This window comes from Hevea brasiliensis, chromosome 14 (assembly GCF_030052815.1).
Source record: "Hevea brasiliensis isolate MT/VB/25A 57/8 chromosome 14, ASM3005281v1, whole genome shotgun sequence".
Lineage (NCBI taxonomy): Eukaryota > Viridiplantae > Streptophyta > Magnoliopsida > Malpighiales > Euphorbiaceae > Hevea > Hevea brasiliensis.
This window is the reverse complement of record NC_079506.1, coordinates 76,588,677-76,614,555: the sequence shown is the minus strand read 5'-3', so window position 1 is coordinate 76,614,555 and position 25,879 is coordinate 76,588,677. Positions and strand designations below refer to the sequence as shown.

The 25,879-nt window shown below is 34.1% G+C and overlaps 1 protein-coding gene across 1 annotated transcript; it reads left to right on the top strand.

Annotated features, from left to right (window-relative positions):
• The first annotated feature begins 23,937 nt into the window (after positions 1–23,937).
• On the top strand, positions 23,938–24,903 carry LOC131172482 (uncharacterized). The gene is made up of 2 exons (XM_058133278.1): positions 23,938–24,126; positions 24,233–24,903. The coding sequence occupies exons 1-2, from the start codon at positions 24,119–24,121 to the stop codon at positions 24,807–24,809; spliced, it is 585 nt and encodes a 194-aa protein (XP_057989261.1). The 5' UTR covers positions 23,938–24,118; the 3' UTR covers positions 24,810–24,903.
• The last annotated feature ends 976 nt before the right edge of the window (positions 24,904–25,879 follow it).

The following is a 25,879-nucleotide window of genomic DNA, read 5'->3' as shown; positions in this document are numbered from 1 at the left end:
CAGTGTAGAAAGGTCCAATTAACCTAAACTTTTACCAGCAGAAATCTGAGACATAGACCTACAACTTTCATGAAGAAACTTAACACAAATTTTGACCATAACATATTCAAAAAGTGACCTGCAGTCACTGCACAAAACACTGTAGATTTGGTCAGTCCAGAAAATCTGGAAAGTTTGCAATCCAGCCAGTTATGGTGTTTAGGCCATAACTTGACCTACAAAACTCCAAATGGAGTGATTCAAAAAAAGAAATGTAACTAGACACAATAAGGAACAATTTTCATGAAGACAATTTTACCAAATTCCTACTGTACAAATGAATAATGGAACAGTAAACATAATACTTGAAATCTGAAAATTTTGAATAACTAACACTAAGCTTAGAAATGGTATTGGCAACCAATACCAACAACTTTAGAATGCAAAATGTGATATGTTGGGGATATTAGAATCAATATACCTATTGTCTATGAAAAAGTCAATATTTTAGTTGACTAATGAAATGAATAGTAACCTCACATGTAAAGTACAAATATTCAAGAAATGACTTTGTAATTTGCCTTAGTAGGCCTAATGTGATTGGTTTGAATAGGTTGGCATGCCAATAGGGTTCTGATAGCAATACTACGTACGATGTATGGCTTCATTGCCATTCTGTGATGATAGCCTATGGCTATACTGATTATGATGTTATACTTGGCTTTATGCCTTATTGCTTTTATGGCTTATTAGCCATTCTGTTTGCACACCGGGAGACACATTGTGACCGATGGTGTGACGGCCCGAGGTACCTGGAACCCAGTGCTAGTTTACCCGTTTATCCAGTCTGGTCAATTTGTATAGGTTACATGGGCATGGAAAAGTATAATTGTAATTGAATTGATTACTAAAGAAAATAAGGAAATTAAATATCAAGAATGATTACAATAAAATGAAGAAGCTCAAAATCATGAACAAAACAATTAACAAAATGCATGAAGAAGTTAATATCATAAAATGTAATTAGCCTTTGACTAAACAATAAGTTAGTAATTATTTATTTCTTATGAACATAATACCTAGGAAATTATTATTTTTATTTGCATATTATATTTTCTTGTATTATTGTCACCACTAAGCTTTATGCTTAGCGCGTCGCTTTTGCAATGCGTAGGTATTGAAGATTTGGACAGAGGGCCCAGTAGACCACAGATTGAGTAAGGCCGTTCATAGTTCTGCATACTATTCGTGTCACCTCATAGACTACAGTGCATTGGTACGACACTAGGTCCCATTTTGTATTTTATGATTTTTGTAAGTTTTATAATTAAACTCTTATTTTATCATGTATATTTGAAACCTATGTAATATAATTTTATATTAATGTAAGTATTTGTAACTTTGTGTTTATAAATAATGTCACGACCTAACCTATGGGCCGGACCGGCACCTGGGCCAGCCTAAAGCCCCCGAGGCCCATAGTAAGCCTAACTGTTCATTAACCCAACTCTAAGGCCCATTTGGGCCCAATATCAAGAAATCAACCGGACAGAGTCCGGCCATAAAGTGGACCTTTCAACGGGGAGTTTTTTACTCACCCGACCTGTAAACAAAATATATCATCAATTGGGGAGCTCAGCTCACCCTCCACATACTCAAATCAACATAAAGATAAATGGGAGCTCAGCTCCCTCATCCAGTCCATCAAACATGCGTATAATAATTTTACAGGTCCACATAACAATTTATATTACAGACCCGAATCATTTAAATATTTCTAACACATGCGGAAATTCTAGGAGTAAATAAAATTACAAAACTATTGATAAACAACCTGCGAAGGAGAAAAGCAGGTTAACGACAATAAAATCCTCCTGTAGCCTGAAAAAAATTATTGAACAGGAGTGAGCATTCGACTCAGAGAGTAAAATATCAATTTTAACCATAATCTCTATAACTATCTAGAACTAATGCAACCTGTATAGTGAAATGCAACATCAACAACATTTTCACATCATAACATCAAAAAGGTAATTTGGAGCACTCACACACTCTGTAATATCAATCATAATATATGGGAGCTGATCCCCTATACAGCTCTCTTAAATCCAACCCGGTGCCAGCGAATAACTCAAGCCGGACTTTCGCTTAATAAACCAAATCGGGGGTCCCAGCGAAGAACTCAAGCCGTGACTACCCCCCGAAGGATCGGGTCCCAGCGAAGAACTCAAGCCGTGACTACCCGTCCTATCCATAGTCCACACCACATCAAACGCACGCCAACGCACGCACACTGCTCCAAATTACCACAACAACATCCATGGCACGTTAACAGTTATGAATGCAATATAAATCGTGCCTAGAGTTTAACTACATAAATATATGCATATAAGTGATGCATGGGCATACTTGAACATATAATAATATCGAAATTACAATTAAAATTAATATTTTACTCACAGACTTGACAACGGTCACTGTGGCAGCTGAGCGGAGGAAGAAGGCTGTCCCGGCTCACCTGACAATTACATTACAATTATTTAATACAAATGACTCTATACAAATCAAGAAAAGACCAAATACGTCCTAAGTCGTGCCGAAAATTCGGCAGAGTCTCCCCTATACCTAGGACCTACCCAACCTGCAAAAGGGCTTAAAACACACTTCTATATCCATAATCCATATATCCACAACTCAATCACATCACACAGCCCCTCTTGGGCCCATCAAATCAGTCATTCATCACAATATGTAAAATTTCAATTTAGTTCTTATAATTGATCATTTTTGCAAAAACTACCCAAATAAGCTCTAAAAATTCTAAAACTTTGCCCCACGGTCCTTAGCAATATTACTAGGCCATTGCAAAAAGAATCATAATTTTCTAAGCTACCACGAATATTTTATGAATTTTTAATCCTATTTAAGCACTAGAAAATTATGAAAAAGCAAGGTTCGGGTTTACCTTTGTCGATTCCGACTTCGGGAACACGCTCGGGACGTCTGACAATGGGGGGGTAGCCAAAATCTTGGTCCAATTCGGAGACTTTTCCGGTAATGGGTCTGTCTGGCCGGAAATTCACAAACCAGGTCAACTGTCGAATTTCCGCGAATTGAAGATACCTACATGAAGCCCATAATACGGGGGTTAGTATATAAATTTTTCAGAATTTTCTAAGCTCACTAAATGCTCGGAAAAACACTGCGAATTTTCGTGGGACCCACCGAAAAACGGTGTCGGAAAAATTCGAAATTTATGTCGCCGCGAAGCTCTCGATGAGTGGAGCGCTCTGGTACTCTCGGTTTTCTCGTGGGGTTTACGGTTTGTGAGAAATCTAGCCCAAAAGTCAAAATGGGCTAAAACTTCCCGGGCAAAAATTGGACAAACCGCTCGATGGATTTCTGTGTTCTTGGTGTCTATGGAAAGCTCTCGACGGGTAGATGAGTTTAGACACAAGACCCGGTCCTATTGGTGGCCGGATCGGTCGGATTTTGGCCGGGAAGGCGAGCGGTCACGCGCGAGCTGCGCATTGCTTCTGAAGCCGTTTTCCGGCGTTCCAGGAGGCGGGCGGCCGTGGGGGAGGGCTGAGGTGGGGCGCCGGCGAGGTGAGGAGGCAGGGGAGGCGGCAGCGCGGCAAGGGGAGGAGGGAGGAGAGAGAAAAGAGAGAGAGAAGGGAGAGGGGTCAGACGCGCGCGGGAGGAAGAAGGAAGAAAAAGAAAAGGCCGGTCCGATTTGACCGGTCCGATCTGGTCCGGTTCGATTCGGCCTGTCCGATTCAGGATACAAAATTTTGAATTTTTACTCTGCCTCGGGACTAAAAACGAGGTCCAAAAATTTCGAAAAAAATTCTAGAAAATTCAGAAAAATTCGTAGACTCCAAATGTATTTTTAGTTTTGCCACATGGTCTTTAAATTAATTTTTTAAAAATCATCAAAGTTTATATTTTCAAAAAATCGAACCCGATTTTTAAAATCCTAAAAATCTCAAAAAAATTCCTAAAATTTAAATAAAATTAAAATACCAATAATGCTCATAAAATAATAAAATTTAAAATTTTGGGGTGTTACATTCTTCCCCCCTTACAGAAAATTCGTCCTCGAATTTTACATAAGGCAGAATAAAGCACATGATTATACATTGAACAGATAAGGGTACTTGCTACGCATGTCCCGTTCTGACTCCCAGGTGCACTCTTCCACCGACTGACTCCTCCAAAAAACCTTAACCATAGGGATCTGTTTTGATCTCAGCTGTCTCACTTGGTAGTCCACTATGGCTACAGGTTGCTCCTCAAACGTCAAGTTCTCTTTTAGCTCTATTACATCCGGCTGTAGTACATGAGAAGGATCTGAATGTATTTCCTGAGCATGGAGATGTGAAACACAGGATGAACGTGAGAAAGGTTGGGTGGTATCTCCAACCGGTAGGCAACTGCTCCAACTCTATCAGTAACCTTAAAAGGTCCAATAAACTGAGGTGCCAACTTGCCCTTCTTTCCAAATCTCATGACTCCCTTCATTGGAGAAACCTTCAGGAATACATAGTCACCCACTGCAAACTCCACATCCCTCCGTCTGGGGTCTGCATAACTCTTACGCCATCTTGAAAGTCAAGTTTTCAATCGTTCCCTGATTAAGGGAACCATCTCTGAAGTGTACTGCACTAGGTCTACATCGTGCACCTTCGCTTCCCCCATTTCTGTCCAACACAGAGGAGACCTACACTTTCTTCCATATAATGCCTCATAGGGTGCCATCCCTATGCTGGAATGGTAACTGTTGTTGTAGGCAAACTCCACCAAAGCTAGCTGATCATCCCATTGACCTCCAAAATCCAAAACACTCATGCGAAGCATGTCTTCCAGTGTTTGGATTGTCCTTTCTGATCATCCATGCATGCGAGGGTGGAAAGTCATCGAAGTTCAACTGTGTGCCAAGTGCCTCCTGCAACTTTCTCCAAAGCTCGAAGTGAGCGGGGCCCTCGCCGGATATTATGGAAGCTGGAACTCCATGCAATCTGACTATTTCTCGAATGTAGAGTCGGGCATACTGTGCCACAGAATATGTAGTCTTCACAGGCAAGAAGTGAGCTGATTTGGTTAGACGGTCTACAATTACCCATATCGAATCATATCCTCGCGTGGTACGAGGCAACCTGATCCACAAAATCCATAGTGATCATTTCCCACTTCCATTCTGGGATAGGGAGCTCTTGCAGCTTCCCTGACGGTCTCTGGTGTTCAAACTTCACCTTCTGACAAGTCAAGCACTTGGACACAAAGTCTGCTATGTCTCTCTTCATGCCATTCCACCAATAACTATCCTTCACATCATGGTACATCTTGGTGGAGCCTGGGTGGACATTGTACATTGTATAATGTGCCTCTTGCATGATTTCATTTCTGAGATTGTCCTCATCGGGCACACATATCCTAGAACCTTGCATAAGGGCGCCATCATTGGCAAATCCAAACTCACCACCTTCACCTTGCTGTACTCTTTCTATGATCTTCATCAATTGTTGGTCTCTGTGCTGGGAAACTCTAACTCTGTCCCGCAAGTCTGGCTTCACTGAAAAATGAGCCAACAATACCCCCTCATCTGAAAGATCTAGGATTAAACCTTGATCCATAAACTCATGTACTTCTTGAATCAATGGTCTCTTCTCTGCTGAAATGTGCGCCAAACTGCCAGAAGATTTTCTGCTCAAGGCATCTGCTACTATATTGGCCTTCCCAGTGTGGTACTGGATGGTGCAATCATAGTCTTTCAAAAGCTCCATCCATCTCCTCTGTCTCAAGTTTAAATCCCTCTATTGGAAGATGTACTTCAAACTCTTGTGGTTGGTGCATATCTCGCATGCTTCACCATACAGGTAGTGTCTCTAGATTTTTAGTGCAAAGACTATAGCCGCCATTTCCAAGTCATGGGTGGGGTAGTTCTGCTCATGCCTCTTCAGCTGTCTTGAAGCATAAGCCACTACATTTCCATTCTGTGTTAAAACACACCCTAAGCCAACTTTGGAGGCGTCACAATACACGGTGTATCCTTCACCACTCATAGGTAGTGTCAACACAGGGGCAGTGGTTAGACACTCCTTGAGCTTTTGGAAACTCTCCTCACAGTCATCTGTCCAAATGAATGGAACAATCTTCCGAGTCAACTTAGTTAAGGGAGTTGCTATCCTGGAAAAATCCTGTACAAAACGCCTATAGTAGCTAGCTAGACCTAGAAAACTTCGCACCTCAGTGACTGTTGTAGGCCTAAGCCAATCAGTTACAGCTTCAATTTTCTTGGGATCCACTTGAATACCTTCACTTGAAACCACGTGTCCCAAGAATGAGATGCTTTCTAGCCAGAATTCACATTTCAAAAATTTGGCATATAGCTGGTGCTCCCTCAAAGTCTGCAACACCATCCTCAAGTGCCACACGTGTTCTTCCTCGGTCTGAGAGTATACTAAAATGTCATCTATGAATACGATGACAAAACGGTCCAAAAATGGCTTGAACACCCGGTTCATCAAATCCATGAAGGCTGCTGGTGCATTAGTGAGTCCAAAAGACATCTCCAAGAACTCATAATGACCATATCTTGTCCTGAATGTCGTTTTGGACACGTCTTCATTCCTGATTCTCAACTGATGGTAGCCTGATCGCAGGTCTATCTTGGAAAAGAATCTAGCTCCTTGGAGCTGATCAAACAAATCATCGATCCGAGGAAGTGGATACTTGTTCTTCACAGTCACCTTGTTCAGCTGTCTGTAGTGAATACACAACCTCAATGACCCATCTTTCTTTCTTACAAATAGCACAGGAGCACCCCAAGGTGAAGTGCTCGGACGTATAAAACCCTTTTCCAAAAGCTCCTGTAGCTGGTCCTTTAGCTCTTTCAATTCTGCTGGTGCCATCCTGTAAGGTGGCATGGATATGGGATTTGTACCCTGAACAACATCAATGTAGAACTCTATTTCCCTTCGGTGGCAACCACGAAGCTCCTGCAGGAAGACATCCATAAATTCTCTGACAACAGGAACATTTTCCATGCTGACACCTTCTACAGATGTATCTCTCACCAATGCCAAATACCCTTGGCATCCACGCCTCAACATTTTTCTAGCACTAATTGCTGACACCAAATTATATGGAGCCACGCTCCTGTCACCGTCAAAGCTAAACTCTTCCATACCAAGTATGTGGAAATACACCTTTTTGTTCCTGCAGTCTAAAGTGGCATAGTGAGTTGCCAACCAATCCATCCCCAAAATTACATCAAAATCCATTACTGGTAGAGGAACCAAGTCTGCTGGGAGGATCTTTCCATCCACTACTACTGGGCTACTCGGAAAAATCATATCTACATCTATGTTGTCACTAAGTGGGGTAGCTACCGACAAAGGACACTCTAAAATTGTAGGGTTTCTACCCAACCTCATGGCAAACACAGGGGAGACAAATGAGTGCGTAGCACCCCGATCTATTCAAACACGAGCTTCATAGGAACAGACCAGAAGAATACCTGCCACAACTGCATTCGAAGCCTGAGCATCCTGATGGGTCAGGGTGAAAACCCGGGCTTGACCCCTACCCTGAGTGGCAGAACCACGATCGACTTCTACCTCGATCCGCCTCCAAATCGATGTCCCCTTGTCCTCGGCCTGTTGGCCACTAAATCGCACCGCCATGCTGGAAGCACCCGGATACAACTGACGAGGAACATTTGCAACAGAACCCTGTGACCCCATCTGTGGCTCGCTGAACACGGGGCATTCCCTAGCAAAGTGACCTGGTTGGCCACACCTGAAGCATAATCCTGAACCCATCAAACAAGGTCCTGAATGTCCTCTTCCACACTGTGCACAAGGTGCCAAGGAGGATCCTGAACTGGACCAGGCTGCTGTACCGAACTCGTGACCACCGCTTTGGATCCGCACTGGTTTGAATCCTCGAGGTTTGTGTCTAAAACCACTTTTCTTGTTCCTACTCTTTCCTCTGTAATTACTCTGGCCACTACTATCCGGAGTACCCATTTGGGGAACGCCGGTAGAACCCTCTGCTCTGTTTTTCTTTGCTCTTCCGCTGTCATCCACAGCATAGCTAATCTCAATCTGTCTAGCTCGATCAACCACCACATCAAAAGACCGATCAGACATCATGGCCAGGTTTGCATACCTCCTGTCAAGCCCCTTTAGGAATCTCTTCACCTTCATAGTTTCTGTAGCTACTGCTGTAGGGGCATATCTGCTCAATTCCAGAAATTCTGTAGCATATTCATCTACAGACCTGTCATTCTGTCTTAAGGCCTCAAAGGCCCACTGTTTCTAATCTCTAAAGCTTTCTGGCACAAACCGATTGATGAACAGTTCCACAAACTGAGCCCACGACAAACCTTCCATCCGAGGTAACACGTAGTCATCATCCATTGTCTAGGCATAGGCCCCATGACATGCTGTATACACTCTATTAGTCTTCTATCAGTCAACTACAATTCTGTTCCTGCCTGTCTGCAGGAATCCAAGAACCGATATGCATTGTCTGACATATCATAAGTACCAGGCACTAATTTCCTAAAATTGATTATCTGTTTGTAAGGTTCTCCTCTTGGTGCGGTGGACTGTTGCTGCTGTGGAGGGTGGACCATACACTGCGCCATCATATCGATGGTTCTCTGCAACCCAGCTAGAGTAGCTACCATGGGGTCCATGGGACCCTGTGCCATGAAAGACTGATCCTGAACTGTTGGCAGCTGCTCTTCTACTTGAGCAGCTCTAGGCCTCCTACCCCGCCTCCTCGGGGCAGGCGCCTCATCCTGTGCTGACACCTCATTAGGCACAGCTGGCTCTGGTGCAATGGCAGCTCTCCTGCTTCTACGCATTTTCCTGAAATTCAGCAGCATTAGCCCACAAAATTAAAAACTGCACATTACACAGCTCTATAGACTCATATCTATACACAATATATGGAGCAGAAACTAGAAGCAAAGATGACAATGCAAAACGAATGTGAACCCTATTTTCCGCATGTGACTCCTAGTAGACTCTTCCCAACACTTTAGATGACATTCCCTAAGAATCTGGAGCCTAAGCTCTGATACCACATTTGTCACGACCCAACCTATGGGCCGAACCGGCACTAGGACCTGAGCCAGCCTAAAGCCCCTGAGGCCCGTAGTAAGCCTAACTGTTCATTAACCCAACTCTAAGGCACATTTGGGCCCAATATGAAGAAATCAACCGGACGGAGTCCGGCCATAAAGTGGACCTTTCAACGGGGAGTTTTTTACTCACCCGACCTGTAAACAAAATATATCATCAATTGGGGAGCTCAGCTCACCCTCCACATACTCAAATCAACATAAAGATAAATGGGAGCTCAGCTCCCTCATCCAGTCCATCAAACATGCGTATAATAATTTTACAGGTCCACATAACAATTTATATTACAGACCCGAATCATTTAAATATTTCTAACACATGCGGAAATTCTAGGAGTAAATAAAATTACAAAACTATTGATAAACAACCTGTGAAGGAGAAAAGCAGGTTAACCACAATAAAATCCTCCTGTAGCCTGAAAAAAATTATTGAACAGGAGTGAGCGTTCGACTCAGAGAGTAAAATATCAATTTTAACCATAATCTCTATAACTATCTAGAACTAATGCAACCTGTATAGTGAAATGCAACATCAACAACATTTTCACATCATAACATCAAAAAGGTAATTTGGATCACTCACACACCCTGTAATATCAATCATAATATATGGGAGCTGATCCCCTATACAACTCTCTTAAATCCAACCTGGTGCCAGCGAAGAACTCAAGCCGGACTTTCGCTTAATAAACCAAATCGGGGATCCCAGCGAAGAACTCAAGCCGTGACTACCCCCCGAAGGATCGGGTCCCAACGAAGAACTCAAACCGTGACTACCCGTCCTATCCATAGTCCACACCACATCACACGCACGCACACTGCTCCAAATTACCACAACAACATCCATGGCACGTTAACAGTTATGAATGCAACATAAATCATGCCTAGAGTTTAACTACATAAATATATGCATATAAGTGATGCATGGGCATGCTTGAACATATAATAATATCGAAATTACAATTAAAATTAATATTTTACTCACAGACTTGACAACGGTCCTTTGTGGCGGGCGGAGGAAGAAGGCTGTCCCGGCTCACCTGACAATTACATTACAATTATTTAATACAAATGACTCAATACAAATCAAGAAAAGACCAAATACGTCCTAAGTCGTGCCGAAAATCCGGCAGAGTCTCCCCTATACCTAGGACCTACCCAACCTGCAAAAGGGCTTAAAACACACTTCTATATCCACAATCCATATATCCACAACTCAATCACATCACACAGCCCCTCCTGGGCCCATCAAATCAGTCATTCATCACAATATGTAAAATTTCAATTTAATTCTTATAATAGATCATTTTTGCAAAAACTGCCCAAATAAGCTCTAAAAATTCTAAAACTTTGCCCCGCGGTCCTTAGCAATATTACTAGGCTATTGCAAAAAGAATCATAATTTTCTGAGCTACCACGAATATTTTATGAATTTTTAATCCTATTTAAGCACTAGAAAATTAGGAAAAAGCAAGGTTCGGGTTTACCTTTGCCGATTCCGACTTCGGGAACACGCTCGGGACGTCTGACAATGGGGGGGTAGCCAAAATCTTGGTCCAATTCGGAGACTTTTCCGGTAACGGGTCTGTCTGGCCGGAAATTCACAGACTCGGTCAACTGTCGAATTTCCGCGAATTGAAGATACCTACATGAAGCCCATAACACGGGGGTTAGTATATAAATTTTTCAGAATTTTCTAAGCTCATTAAATACTCGGAAAAACACTGCGAAGTTCCGTGAGACCCACCGAAAAATGGTGTCGGAAAAATTCGAAATTTATGTCACCGCGAAGCTCTCGATGAGTGGAGCGCTCTGGTACTCTCGGTTTTCTTGTGGAGTTTACGGTTTGTGAGAAATCTAGCCCAAAAGTCAAAATGGGCTAAAACTTCTCGGACAAAAATTGGACAAACCGCTCGATGGATTTCGGTATTCTTGGTGTCTATGGAAAGCTCTCGACGGGTAGATGAGTTTAGACACAAGACCCGGTCCGATTGGTGGCCGGATCGGCCGAATTTTGGCCGGGAAGGCGAGCGGTCGCGCGCGCGCTGCGCGTTGCTTCTGGGGCCGTTTTCCGGCGTTCCAGGCGGCGGCCGTCCGTGGGGGAGGGTTGAGGTGGGGCGCCGGCGAGGTGGGGAGGCAGGGGAGGTGGCAGCGCGGCAAGGGGAGGAGGGAGGAGAGAGAAAAGAGAGAGAGAAGGGAGAGGGGTCAGACGCGCGCGGGAGGAAGAAGGAAAAAAAAAAGAAAAGGCTGGTCCGATTCGACCGGTCCGATCCGGTCTGGTTCGGTTCGATTCGGTCGGTCCGATTTAGGATACAAAATTTTGAATTTTTACTCTGCCTCGCGACCGAAAACGAGGTCCAAAAATTTCGAAAAAATTCTAAAAAATTCAGAAAAATTCGTAGACTTCAAAGGTATTTTTAGTTTTTCCACGTGGTCTTTAAATTAATTTTTTAAAAATCATCAAAGTTTATATTTTCCGAAAATCGAACCCGATTTTTAAAATTCGAAAAATCTCAAAAAAATTCCTAAAATTTAAATAAAATTAAAATACCAATAATGCTCATAAAATAATAAAATTTAAAATTTTGGGGTGTTACAAATAACATATGAGAATTTATTTATGATTTGAGCCTGATGATGATGTGAAATAAATGAATGACAAATGGAGGAATTGTTAAGAAATTGATGTGATACAAATGGAGTTTGAGAATGATTGGAAATTATTGAAAGTGTTTTTCACAAGTTCCGAAGAACTGTTTTATCCATTTTTAGCCGGTACTCCGCCGGATTTTCTATAAAATTTTCGGAATCCCAAATGAATTTATAATTTCAATAAATGAATTAAATGAGTTGAATTTCACAAATTGCACTTCATATCCATGAAGAAATAAATCAAGGAAGAATAAAAATAATTGAAATAAAATATGGTGTCTGGTACATTGTGTGGCATATCTTGCTCAGCTACACTGTAGACGGGTAAGGGGTGTCACAATAGTTCTAGGTCTTATAGAGATTTTGGCTTTGGATTCACTGCATTTGCAGTTTTGTGGACCAAGTTATGACATTTTTGCCAAAACTGGTCGGATGGCCATTTGTCTAGGATTTCAGGTCAGTTTTGGTTCTGTTTAGAATTGTTGACTTAAATTGTTCTAGAAAATTGGTTGGGCTAGAGTTAGAATTGGGCTCTATGTTCTCCAGGAGAAATGTGCTTCTATGTCTAACCTTTCCAATGGTTTAAAAATCAGGTCATTCTGACCTTCCTAGAGTAAGTTATGGCCATTTGATATGGTCATTTTTTTCTAGGTCCAGCATATGATTACCAGGATTCAAGCAAATTTTAGGTCATGATAGGTTCAGTTTCTGGGCAGGGTCTCTACATGAAAAATGTGGCTTTAGGTCTTAAGTTTCACCTCCAATTGGCCTTACACCAATTGGAGCCATACAATTCAACTTATAACCACCTAAGTGGACTGAACTCAAGCTATCTAGAATTCCAACTTAGGGCACACTAACAATTCATCATTTCCAACCCTCAATTCAACATCAATTCCTAACCAAAGCTGGCCAAATGACCATAATTAAGTCTTATAAGTCTCAATTGGTCAACATGCCACAAAACCCTAATTTCCATAAACCCTAATTCTCCCAATTTCACAATAATTGCCAATTCATGTAAATTTCACTTCACTAATCACCCATACAACTTCATTTAGGTTCAATTTTATGTTCAATTCAATTAAGTATCATCAAATCCTAATATATCCTAGGCTAGCCGAAAATGCTCCCTTAAAATTTATACATGATTTTCATGCTTTTTCATTTGATTTACCCATATTCAACTCTATGCCATGCATTTATAATTAATTTAAACTAGAAAGAGAATTTACCTCAAATTGATGATTTCTCAACTTCAATTTCCTTCTAGTTTTCCTTCACTTTCTTCCTCCAATTCTTCAATTCAAGGTTTAATTAGAAGTTTTTAAGTGATGGACTATAAAAATCATGGGGAAAAAGGTGAGTGTTTCATGCTCTAATAGTGTAACAATGGTGGAATGGTGAGAGAGAAGGAAAAGATGAGGGAGCCGGCCACTTTGGTTGAAGAAGACAATTTTGTCTTCTTTTAAATTTTTTGTCTTATTTATCTTGTAATTATCCCATTATTTAATAAATAAAAATTAAAATTTTTAATTATCTCATAGTGATGTCTTACTTATGTCATTAAAGTAATTAAATTTTTGAATTTTCTATTTCTTTCATTTTCTTTCTTTTCCTACACCTTCACATTTTTAATATCTTTCTCAATATTTTAATTTCACATATTTTATTGGACATTTAGGTCAAAAGTCTCCTTTAAGAGTGAATTGACCAAAATGCCCTTCATTGGTTTCAATCCATTTTCTAATAGTGCTTAAGAACTTATTGAATGCTAATTTAATTATTTGAACTTGTTCTCTTTTTTTTCTGTGGCTTTCACATTCCCATTAGTTTCGCAATTATCCCTAGGCCTGGGGTGTCATAGGTTCTCACACGGTTTTAGGGTAGCAACTGAGCTCGCAGTCGCTTCCTGGGTCGGTCACCTATCGCCTGAACCTCGGCTCATTTAACCGATTAGGCTTTGTTTTTCTTATTTTCATTTCATCTTCCATGTGATTTCTATTAATTTTTATTTATGGCTTTTCTAAATGACTTAGATATGGTTCTAAATATCCTGACTGTCCAGACAGACACTAGTCATCGAAGCAGTAGAATATATAGACTACTTAGTATGAGGGTATTACAATCATTAATTCCGTGGCATGATCTTGAAAAAAAAAATAAATGTTCTTTTTTTTTTGAGAAATCAATTTAATTAAATTTAAATAAAATTTTATTTTGTTTAAATTTAATATGGTTAGTTCTTAAATGGACCTAATTAAGTTAATTGGGCCCCATGGCCTAAGAAAAGCTAGTTAGGAATTTTAAATAAGACCCATTTAATTTATTTTTTGAAAATTAAAATAAGAAAATATATTTTTCTCTCTCCCTCTCCCATACAAACTCTCTCTCCCACTTGGCCCCACTCTCTTTCTCACTCCATATTGGTGTTGCCCCCTCTCCCTCTCTTCCTATTGGTTTAAACACCTCACCTATATCCCAGTCTCACCCAAATTCTGTAATCCCAGCTGTTAAGTTATCTAGAACCTTTTCACTCTAGGACTCCAAGCCCTATCACACCTTTCTCCCAAAACCCTATAAATACCCTACTAGGATAGAAAAAAAAAAAAGAAAAAAAAAAAAGAGGAGAAGACCAAAAAGAGAGAGAGAGAGAGAGAGAGAGAGAGAAAGGATAAAAAAAAAAAAGAGATTTAGAAATATTCAGAAAATTCAGAGCTAGTTAGAGATATTTTAGAGCTATAGGAAATTTAGAGATATTCAAAACTCCTTTAGTTCTTTCTAATTTTTTTTTCTTTCCTTCAAGAAGATTTCCATGCAAGATTTCTTGAAGGTTGGTTTTTATTGTTTTCTTTTCAAGATCTATGCCACGTAATATTTAATTCTATGTTCTTTGTCTTTTAATTTATCTTGCATGTTCATGTGGATCATGTAATCATGTTTAATTTGAGGGAATACAAAACTCTGCACATATTCAGTTTTCTATCTTCCATATTTTTATTATTTTTTGTTATTTTTTGAATCTGTAAAAATTTTAGTAAAATTATATTCATATTCTTCACGAAATTCTATTAATTTTAGGCTTAAGAATCACTGAAAAAGCTATTGTATTTTGTAAGTTATAGCTCTTTGAAGTTAGGGTTCCTGCAAAATCCGATTTGCAGTATACACGATTTATGAAGCCCATATCTCTCTTGTTTATTAATATTTTTGTATGAATCTGGTATCTAAAATTAATTTCAAAATCTTATGAATCTTTTCCAATTGGTTTTGTATTCATATCTATTGTGGTTGATGAGTTATGAATTTTATAAAAAAGTAGTGCGATTCTGTCACTAGAAAAAGTTACAATTTGTGTAGACCATTTGGCTGGCGTTTTGTTTGGTTTATAAATTTTATGATCTTGTATGATGTCTTGCAGTCTTATATAATTTTTTCATGATTTTTATGCATGTCTAACTATTTTTCAAAAATCGGATTTTTTACTACTGTCAATCTGCCAAAATCTGAAAATTGTATATTTATGCAAGTTCTTGTGTGTTCTTGGGTTTTAATTGATATTTGATCTATTTTTCTGTGTTCTTTTAATTCAAGAGGTATTATGAAGTGTTTGGATCATGTTAGAAGACTTAGACCATTAGGTAGTTATAATTGATTAAGAATTTTAATCACTTTAGGAGACTAGAGTTAGAATTCAATATGAATTGTTATTTGTATTTTCTTATTTTCTTTATTTTCTTTAGTTTCTTTATTTTTTTTATTACAAACAAAATTGATAAATAGCCCTAAAGTAAGTACCAAAGAGGGCATTTGCGTGGAGCTTGCATGGAGCTAAACAAGAGTAAACCAAAGATATCATTGTCATACTAGAAGAGAATGCCCTTTTTTTAAGGGTAGCTTACCCCAATGGCAACTGCAATTATCAACAAGTAAGTAACCCTAAATTCCTAAAATAATTGTTGGCATGAAAATGTAGTAATAATAGGATTTTTATTTGGTAAATTAAAATTAACTTTGTTTTTAATTTAACTGACTTTTGTATGTAATTAATTTAAATAAATACTTGGTAAATTAAAATTAATCTTATTTGTAAATTAACTAACCTTGGCATGTAAAATAAATATAATTTAATACTTGGTAATTGTAAAATAAATTTGCATGTTAGAAATCTTTATTAGATTGTAATTGTTTGGGCCTTATGTGATATTAGAATAAATTACACATGTACATAATTAATTTAGTTTAATTATCCTTAGGATAACTTGGTGAAAAATTAATTAATTATGTTAAATAGAAACTTAGGGTTATTTGAAATTGAATTTGTTTGTAAATTAAATTTTCAATAATAAATTCATTTTAATCATCTGGTAAATGTCATTTAAATAATTAGCAATCTCATAGATAGAAATTACTTGCGCATGAAAATTATTTGTAAACAACAACTCTTTTATGAATTACTTGCGTGTGTAGGATTAGAATTACATTTTTAGGATAAAGTTTAATAGAGTAATGATAAACAAGACTTCTAAAAACATTAGTAGAGGATTGATACTCGAATTAACAAGGTTAGACTAGGAGTAAGGGGTGCCTAACACATTCCTTTTATGTACCCACTATCCCGAACCTAGATATTGGGCTATGGTAATGACGGTTGTGGAAACTCTGCAATGAGTAAGTTGCCATCCATGACCCTCGAAAAAAATACTGAATATGTCCCGGTTATTACCCGGGTGGCGACTCCTGTCTATCTATGCCTTCGTGGCATAAATCCTTAGTACCATGGTAGTGTTATGGGAAGACAAGACTTACCAGTGGTTTGATTCTATTAGGATTGTATGAAATGCATGTCTAGAAAATGCTGTCTAAGGAGATGGTACTTAAGTGAGACCATTGTGACTCCATTATCTTTCCTAGGCATTACCTGGTGCTTTTTATATAATTTTAGTGGATGATATTTCACCTCACGCCTTACTACGACCACCCCCAACCTCTTACATTAACACCGCAAGAATTCATATCAATATTATAATTAATAGCAAAATCATATTATAACTTGCATTTATTTATTTATGAGCAGAAAGTACTCTTCACTTGTAAAGCTGAGATCGTGAGTTTCAATGAGACGCAAGGATGGTTTTATAGGGCATGTCCACAATGTTTTGTACAAGCAAAAAAAGTTGGACCTCAATGGTGGTGTCCTAATCATGGCCATTTCTCTAACCCACCAACACCATGATAAGAAGCAATGGAACCTCTTTATTACATTTCTTTAAATTTAATTTACAATTTAAATAATTAAATATTCATGATGACAATTAAATTAAACAATTATAGTTTGTTTTCAAATTATTCTCTCTAACCACTATATATATCCATAACAATAACATTATCTTTCTTTTGAAATATAACATTAAATTACATAATACATCTTTTTCAAATAGGTATCATTTGGTTTGTGATATAAAAGGCAAAATAGGGCAGACTCCCATCCATTTATTTGGTAGGATTGCTCAGGCCTGAATTGGTGTATCATGTGCAACAATCACAAAAGATCTTGATCACGTCAATGAACACAGCATCCCACGACCATTAAGCAATATGATTGGCTCAATAAGAATTTTTCAATTGCACTACCACACAAATGTAGCTCCGCCAGACCTCATTGCATCTAAGGTCTATAATGATGACACAGTTTCAAGCATTGATTATTCTCAGCCTCAGCCTATACATGCTCAGCCTCCAATCTCATCTTCACCATCACCACCACACAACATAAAAGACACAATTTCTCCTTCACCTAGGCATGAAGAAGAAATCCTCCATTCTCCTCCAACTAATCCCCAACCACTAGCAAAAGGACTTACTTTTCCTATGAAAAGATAGCTCTTCACTTCTTCCATTCAGATCAAAGAGAAAAAATCTAGGTAATAACAAATTAAAGATTTCACACCATTACTATTTAATCTTTCATAATAAGTTAAATTACAATTTTTTCCTCTAGGGACGAAGATGAATCATCTGCTTCTGCACCGTCAAAATCCTCTTTCAAAGAAAAAACAACCAAACAACTTAATAGATATATATCTATTTCCTATATCCTTCAAACATAAAAAGATTATTAACTACTGTCATTCAAATTATATCATTTTATATTAGAAAAACATTTGTATTAGCTTTGGAAATTGAGGAATAAGATTGAAATAATCTTTTACTATTCCATGATTGTTTTAATTTTAAATTTTGTTTAAAATCTTAAGAATATAGTAGTTTTACATGTGAGAATAAATTTATAAATTTCAAGGACATAGCAACAGATAAGAAGAAGTTCGGGATTCAAGTTTAACTAACTTGAATAATATTACATACTTGATATTATAATATAGATAACTAGAATTTGTTGATATTATAAAAGAGTTTTATGTGCCTAAAATGTCTATAAGAACACCTATATCAAATGAAACCTTGTCAAGTTATTAAATGATATTTAAGCCCTTATCCTCTTATCTTTATTGGCTGAAGTTACACTTTTGATTTACAATTTTGCTTGAAAATACTTTTCAAGAATTATTGCAATGACATATGATATGCTCCTATCTTTTCACTTTATTTTATCGTAGCCTTTTATAATTGATATTGTATATAATATAAGATTATAACACACTTAATATCATATTTGTTCTCAATTGTCTATTAATTTTATTCATTATATTTTTTGCAGTAGCACACAACTAAAGGAGAAGAAGCTCAAACTAGCTTGAAAGCAATCTCAATAACCTTATTCTATAGGATTAGAAAAGAAATATTAGCTCTCTTTTGCTAACAAATACAATGGCTGCCTAATTATATATAAAATATATATGCCGTTTCATTTTGCACAAGTTAAGAAGCATGATATTACTAAATCAATATGTATTTATGTATATACTTATATAGGTCATTTTGTTTGTATATAAAAAATGACAATATATCTAGATTGTTAAGGATTGCAAAATAGATAAACATTAACAAAGCAGACATTTTGCTAATTTTGTCAATGTCATTATATGGCATCAATGTATGTAAGATGTGTTTGTATATTCAATTATTAAAGAATGTTGGGTAGGAAAATATTGCCAATCCGCAGCAAGCTGCGGGTAACCGTGCTTGTGTGTGTATGTGTGTGTGTGTGTATATATATATAAAGACTAAAAAATGTAAATAAAAATTTGATATTTGTATCTATCATTAATTGACATAATTGAAAAATAATAATTTTATTTAAAAAATTTCATTTTAACTTTTTTTAATTATAAATTTATTTATTAATATTAGATAATGATTAATTTAACAATTTTATCTTAATTTATTTTAAAGTTTCATTTTAATTTATTTTTTAACTATAAATTCAATTTTATCAGGCTTATTATTATAATTAAGAACTGAAAAATTGAAATATTAAGAGTCTATTATAAATATTAAATTAATATGATATTTTCAACTTTATTTCCATATGGCTATTAACAATAATTTTTCAAGTATGTTAGTAAGTTATATATTTTTTTATTTTAAGATATTAATCATACTTTTTTATTTTAAGATATTTAATTTTTAATCATATTTTTTACTTAATGCATTCACATTATTTGATACATTTCAGATACGTTAAAAGCTTCTTTACAAATAATCGAGCCAAGAATTACAATTCTACATTTTAAAAATATTTGTTTACATAATTTCTCTTAATTTTATTTTATTTTAGTTAATTATTTAATTTGATTTTAATTAAATACTACTAAATTAATAGACATTAGTATATAAATTAATATAATAACTAGTTTTTTTGTTAAAATAAATAATTTAATTAATTGAAATTTATTTAATTTAAATTAAATAAAAATTAAAAATTAAAAACATTGCCACACAATGTGCGAATAGTTAACTAGTTAGTTATTATAAATTTAAAATTAATGGAAACATTTTAGTGCAGGACTAATTTAGTCAATAATTTCACATTCGGAAGAGAAAAATAGAGTTATAAATTTAAAATTAATGGAAACATTTTGTTTTTGGTTGAATAAAAAATTAATGGAAACATTATTAATTGAAAAAAGAAATTTGATTCTATAATTTAAATATGGTCATGGTCTTTATATTATAAAAATATGGAATCGCTGTCATCCAACCTATGAATATGTAAAATATTGAGTGAAAGTTGGGTGTAACATTGGGTGGGAATATAATATATCAAATAATTTAATATTTCTTTTCACATATATCATGAATCCAGCTAACGGATAAATGATCACATCCAACACAGGAGAGCTTTAATATCATTATTGCTTCATTTATTTTTAAATAGTAATTTATAATTAAGTCTATGAGGTATCACAAAATTCATAAGTCAATCCTTAATTTAATTTTAAATTACAATTTAGTCCTAAATTTAAATTTCGTTAACAAACTAATCTTGTCATTAATTACTTTTCAATTCCAACAATTTAATCGTTAAAAATTTTTTTATTAGTAAAATAGTCTCTATATTTAAATTTTATATTTAAGTAATTATTTATTTTATATTTAAATAATTATATAAAATAATTCTATATTTAAGTAATTATTTAATATATAAAATAAATAATTACTCAAATATAAAATTTAGATGTAAAAATTATTTTATTAATAAAATAAAATTTTAGAAATTAAATTATTTTAAATTGAAAAATGATTCATAGTCAATTTAGACAATAATAACTAATTTGTTACTCTTTTTGTTTATAAATAATAGTTACATTTATGGTTTTCACAATGATTAAGAAAATAATTAAATAATTTTATTTTTATAAAAAAAATTAATAATTTACTTAATTACTCTTTATCTAAATTGAGTAATTTACGAATATCAAAATGATAAATTATTTATTTAATTAAAAAAATGATAATATTAGTGATAAAAAATTATATAAATATTTATTATATTTTATAAAAATAAAAAATAAAATTAAAAAAATAATTAACTATAATTTTAGATAAAATAAAAAATAAATATAAATATTATTTATGAATAGAGAATAATAAAATTAAATTTTAAAAATTAAATTATTATCAAAAATATATTAAAATATAATATATGAATTTTATATATTTCAAGACTTAATTATAAATTATTCTTTTTAAAACTATTTATTGCAATAAAAAATATTAAATCATTTATTATGACCAATGAGCTCTTGCTCTTGTTATATATATTATAAAATGTCGAATAGCTCTCATCCGACATGATCATTTAAAAATAAATAATTAATTAATAAAAAAAAAAAACAACTCATCTAACATACGAATAAAATATTTAGGGAAAGTAGGATCTGAGTGAGGTGGGAATGTGCGGTCAAGCAAGTTAATATATTTTTTTTTCATATATTTAATTGCACATATAAAATAGGAAAGCTTTATCAACTTTCTTATTTTTTATTATTTTATTTATTTTATAAAATATTTATTGCAATAAAAAAAATTAAATCATTTATTTAAATTCTTAATTTATACATTAAAAATGGGTCTTTCGAAGACTAAAAAGTCTTCGATATAATAGATTGCACCGCTATTATTATCATTGATATTTTCAATTACCTACCACATGTAATTAATTAATTAATTAATTAAAGATGAATGTCATAATCAATTAAATGAAGGAACAAGCATAAATACCCTTCCACTTGTTGGTTGGACCAATCTTAAATTGTCGGGGTACTCCTCCCTCACCACATACAACTTCACCAAGTAATCTCCACTTCATGAACCTATGCAATATCAATGACCATGGCACTGTCAAAACAGACAAATTGACATTACCAGTGCGCGCGCATATATATATATATATATATATATATTATCAATGAGCCCCTCGATATATTCAAATTGCAAAGCTATTATCCATCATTTGTTGTGAAAAATAGCTGCAGAAAAATTAAAATTAGAATGAAAGAAAACTTGAGATGTGTTTTATGAATATTGTCCTTAAAGTTTATATTGTCAATAAGGTTGTAATTAACCTTCCAAGATTCAATAGGTTCTTCTACAGAAACGTGTAGGTAGTAGAATAGCCTATTTAAAATATGAATGCAAGATTATTACAAATATGAATGGCGTCATCTATAGTCTAAGGGTCTATTTGAAATATGAATATAAGATTATTATAAATATTTCTAAGAGAAGATATAGTTATTATCTCTCTTGATGTATCAATAATGATTTGGTCCTTGGGATGATTCTTCTTGAATGTACAATCTTTGGATAGGTCTTTATTGAACTTCTTGATATGGGACTAATTGACCCTATTGCTCTTGAAGCTCAACTTCATTATTTTCCAAATCATTCAAGGGATCTTCTTTGAGTTGATCTTAATTTCTATTAGATTAAGGATCTCCAAGGGTCAACTCATCGATATTACCTCTAACATCATCATCATAAGAAACATCTTTTCTAAGATCAAAGAGGTTAGCTTTATCAAATACAACATACATTGACTCCTCAACAACTAAGATTCTCTTATTAAAAACTTTATAGGCTTTACAAGATATAGAGCACCCCAGAAGATACCTTTATCAATTTTGGGGCTAAATTTATCTAAATTATCATTAGTATCTAAAATCATTCAGAGTGGAGAAAACTAATCCATGTAACTGACCCCAAATTTTTGGGATAAAGGTTTAGTTGAGTTGAGTTGTATCATTAGTATCTAAAATGAAATATTTACAATACAAAACTCTAAAATAACCTACTTTAAGTTTCTTGCCATTCCATAGCTCACGAAACTGGTGAGCTTTTGGGTCCAAAATCAAACTCTTATCCAATGATCATCAAGCGATCATTGGATAAATTACAAGAATAGTTGTTCTTAAACTTTAAGATTGTAACATAATCATTTTTGAATTTAAAAATGTAACATAAAATCTCTTAAATTTTAAAATTTTACATAATAAAATTCTTCTAATCTATAATAGTTGGTTTATACAATCCAAAATAACAATGACGTGAATTATTCTCTCTTTTTTATGTGATAGTGGTAAAATTAATTATGATTTTTTTTCATATATTAACCATAAATAAAAATATCAACAATATGAGATAATAAAATATTAGATGTATAGCAGCTGATTAGAGAGACTTTACCTTTAAAAAATAATAACAAGCATCTTCGGTATCGTCACTTTAAATTGTCCATATTTACGTATTACTTATAAACTGATTATTAAGAATTTATTATGTAAAATTTTAAAATTTGATAAATTTATTATATTTTTAAATTTAAAAATAATTCTATTACGATTTTTAAAATTCAAACTAACTACTCAAATTTATTATGAGAAAACTCTCGGTGGTTGATCTGTGTAGTGAGGCCATAATTGTGTGGACGGTGCGCAGTGAATTGCGGAGTGTGCCCTGAAGATTATTATTATTATTATTATTATTACGGTCTTATGTTAGATTTGTGAGTGATTGAATAAGAAATGTTTAGTGTTTATAATTTTTTTTTCTTCTGAGTATTGATTTATTTATGAAGTAAGCCTTTTAGAATTGTTTTTAATTTTGTGTTATTTAATTTATAAGGTTATTTTCATAATATATAAATTATAGGAAAAAATATTATTATCCATTTTAATAAAATGAATTATTTATTTTTTATATTAAAAAAAATATAATTTTTAAATTTTTGTATCATTTATTCTTCAATTTTTTTGTCTAATTTAAATTAAGTTCTTAATTTATTAACTAATATCTTTAAATAAAAGAGAAATTATTTTTACGGAAATTCAATAATTTAAATTTTAAAAAATAAAATAATTATATAATTATATTTTTTTTAAATTACAAGATTTTAATGAGATTAAATTAATATTCAAAATAAATAAAGAGATTAAAGAATAAAATGAATAAAAATATAAAATTTAATTAATTAATATATATTTTAAATTAAGAGAATTAAATAATTAATTTTATTAAAATATAAAAAAATAATAATTTTCATAAATTATTATATGTTACCTCCATTATTGGTATCAACGTGGCGTGTTAATTTATTAAAAAAAAAAAAAAAAAAAAAAAAAAAAAAAAAAAAACTTGGCTCGTTAATTATTTGTTGATGACAGGACCTTGAAAACCAGCAAACACGATAGTTGCTAATGTGGGACATCAATTAAAAAAAAATCTTATCTTTGTGTCCTATCATATATACTTCACCGGCAGAAGATGACGGAGGCCACAACCACTTGCATAATCTCCTTCTACTGGAAATAGCTGGGATCTATCCCAACAACACTGCATTTTGCTAAACAAGAAAAACAAGAATCTGTGACGATGAGCAGGTATTTCTTGTTTCCCGTTGGCGTAATTATGTTTATTAGGTCATTAATATACTTAATTTTACTCCTTTCTTTTTTTAAATAACTATCGAACTCCACCTAATGGCAGCCAGGGAAATGATCCGAATGCAGCGGCAACCAGAACTGGAGAACTTACAAAATTCCAATCAAACGCAGTGGATGTCCTATCGAGCATAAACTCTCTGTTCACAGTTGCTGTATTCTTGGGCTTATCCTTCGCATCTCCCAACCAAAAAAGCATTGATCCCCGATCCGAATGTAACCCAGACGCCACCATGCTCAAGAGACTCGTCTTATGGGAGGTTATATCATTTTCTTTCTTCCTCTTCTCCAGCCTATTCTTGAAATCACTCCAACTATATATCAACATGTTAGGAGATATAAAATGGGTCGTCAGGGGCATGTTCTACATATCGGTATTGACGACGACACTTGGCGTTGCAAGTTTTACGGTTTCCATGGCTTACCTTATTCAGATACAGGTTGGGAAGATGTCTTGTTGGATTTTTGAAACAACTCTCTCTGTGATCTTTCTAGCTGTGATGGTGTTTCTGGGTATCGTAAGTTATTTAGTCGTCACTGCTCTAACTTTCTCGCTCACAACAGACGATTTTGACCAACATCTTTCTAGTACTACTGTTTTTACCACTGCTGCAAGTTTTTAATTCTTGAATATTTTATTTAAAAAAATGAAAAATTTGGAGTTGTAACATAATTTTACTTTTAAGTTAATGTTATTTTGTACAATTTTAATTGCTATTTATTATGCTCCTTACTTATTGTTTACTTAAAAAAATAAAAATCTAATTTCACAAAGAATCAATTACTCATAACTCATTTTATTGCTCAACATGCAAATCATGTTCCAATCGTAATATCTAACTTTCGTTAGATTGAAAGTTTGGATCTTATTAATTTTCTTTCTAACTCAATTGTAATATCTCCATGAGTTTAATAGTATGCATTATATAATTGGAACAAAGGAACGAGCTACACAAATTTGGAAGCAATTCGGTGATGGGGGGTTTTGTTCTTGGCACTTCAGGACCCCTTTTCAGAGTACAAAGTAATTTATTATAACAAGCGATGGTTGGCTTCCCTCATGCACAATTTTGTTTCAATTATTTTATATTTGATCTCCCTAGGATATTTTGGAATCACTGTTATAATGGTGAGGATATTCTGTTGTACTGGATTGTACAAATCCTTATAGTGGTCTCTCACTTCTTTTATAGTCAATATGCCACTGCCTTATTCTGGCAAGTCAACTTGATACATCGGATTCTTTTATTGATCCTCATCCAATGCAATTATTATTATTATTATATAATGAATATAATTTAATTATTAATTATGATAAAAGCCATATAAGATCTATCTTTTAAAATTAAAAAAAAATAATTAATTCTCTTTTATCTTTTAAATGTAATAAATAATTTTAGATAAAATAAAAAATTAAATATAAATATTATTTATAAATAGAGAAAATAATAAAATTAAATTTTAAAAATTAAATTATTATTAAAAATATACTAAAAATTAATATATAAATTTTATATATTTCAAGACTTAATTATGAATTATTCTTTTTAAAACTATTTAATGCAATAAAAAATATTAAATCATTTGTTATGACCAATGAGCTCTTGGTCTTGTTATATATATTATAAAATGTGGAATAGCTCTCATCCGACATGATCATTTAAAATAAATAAATAAAAAATTAAAAAAAAAA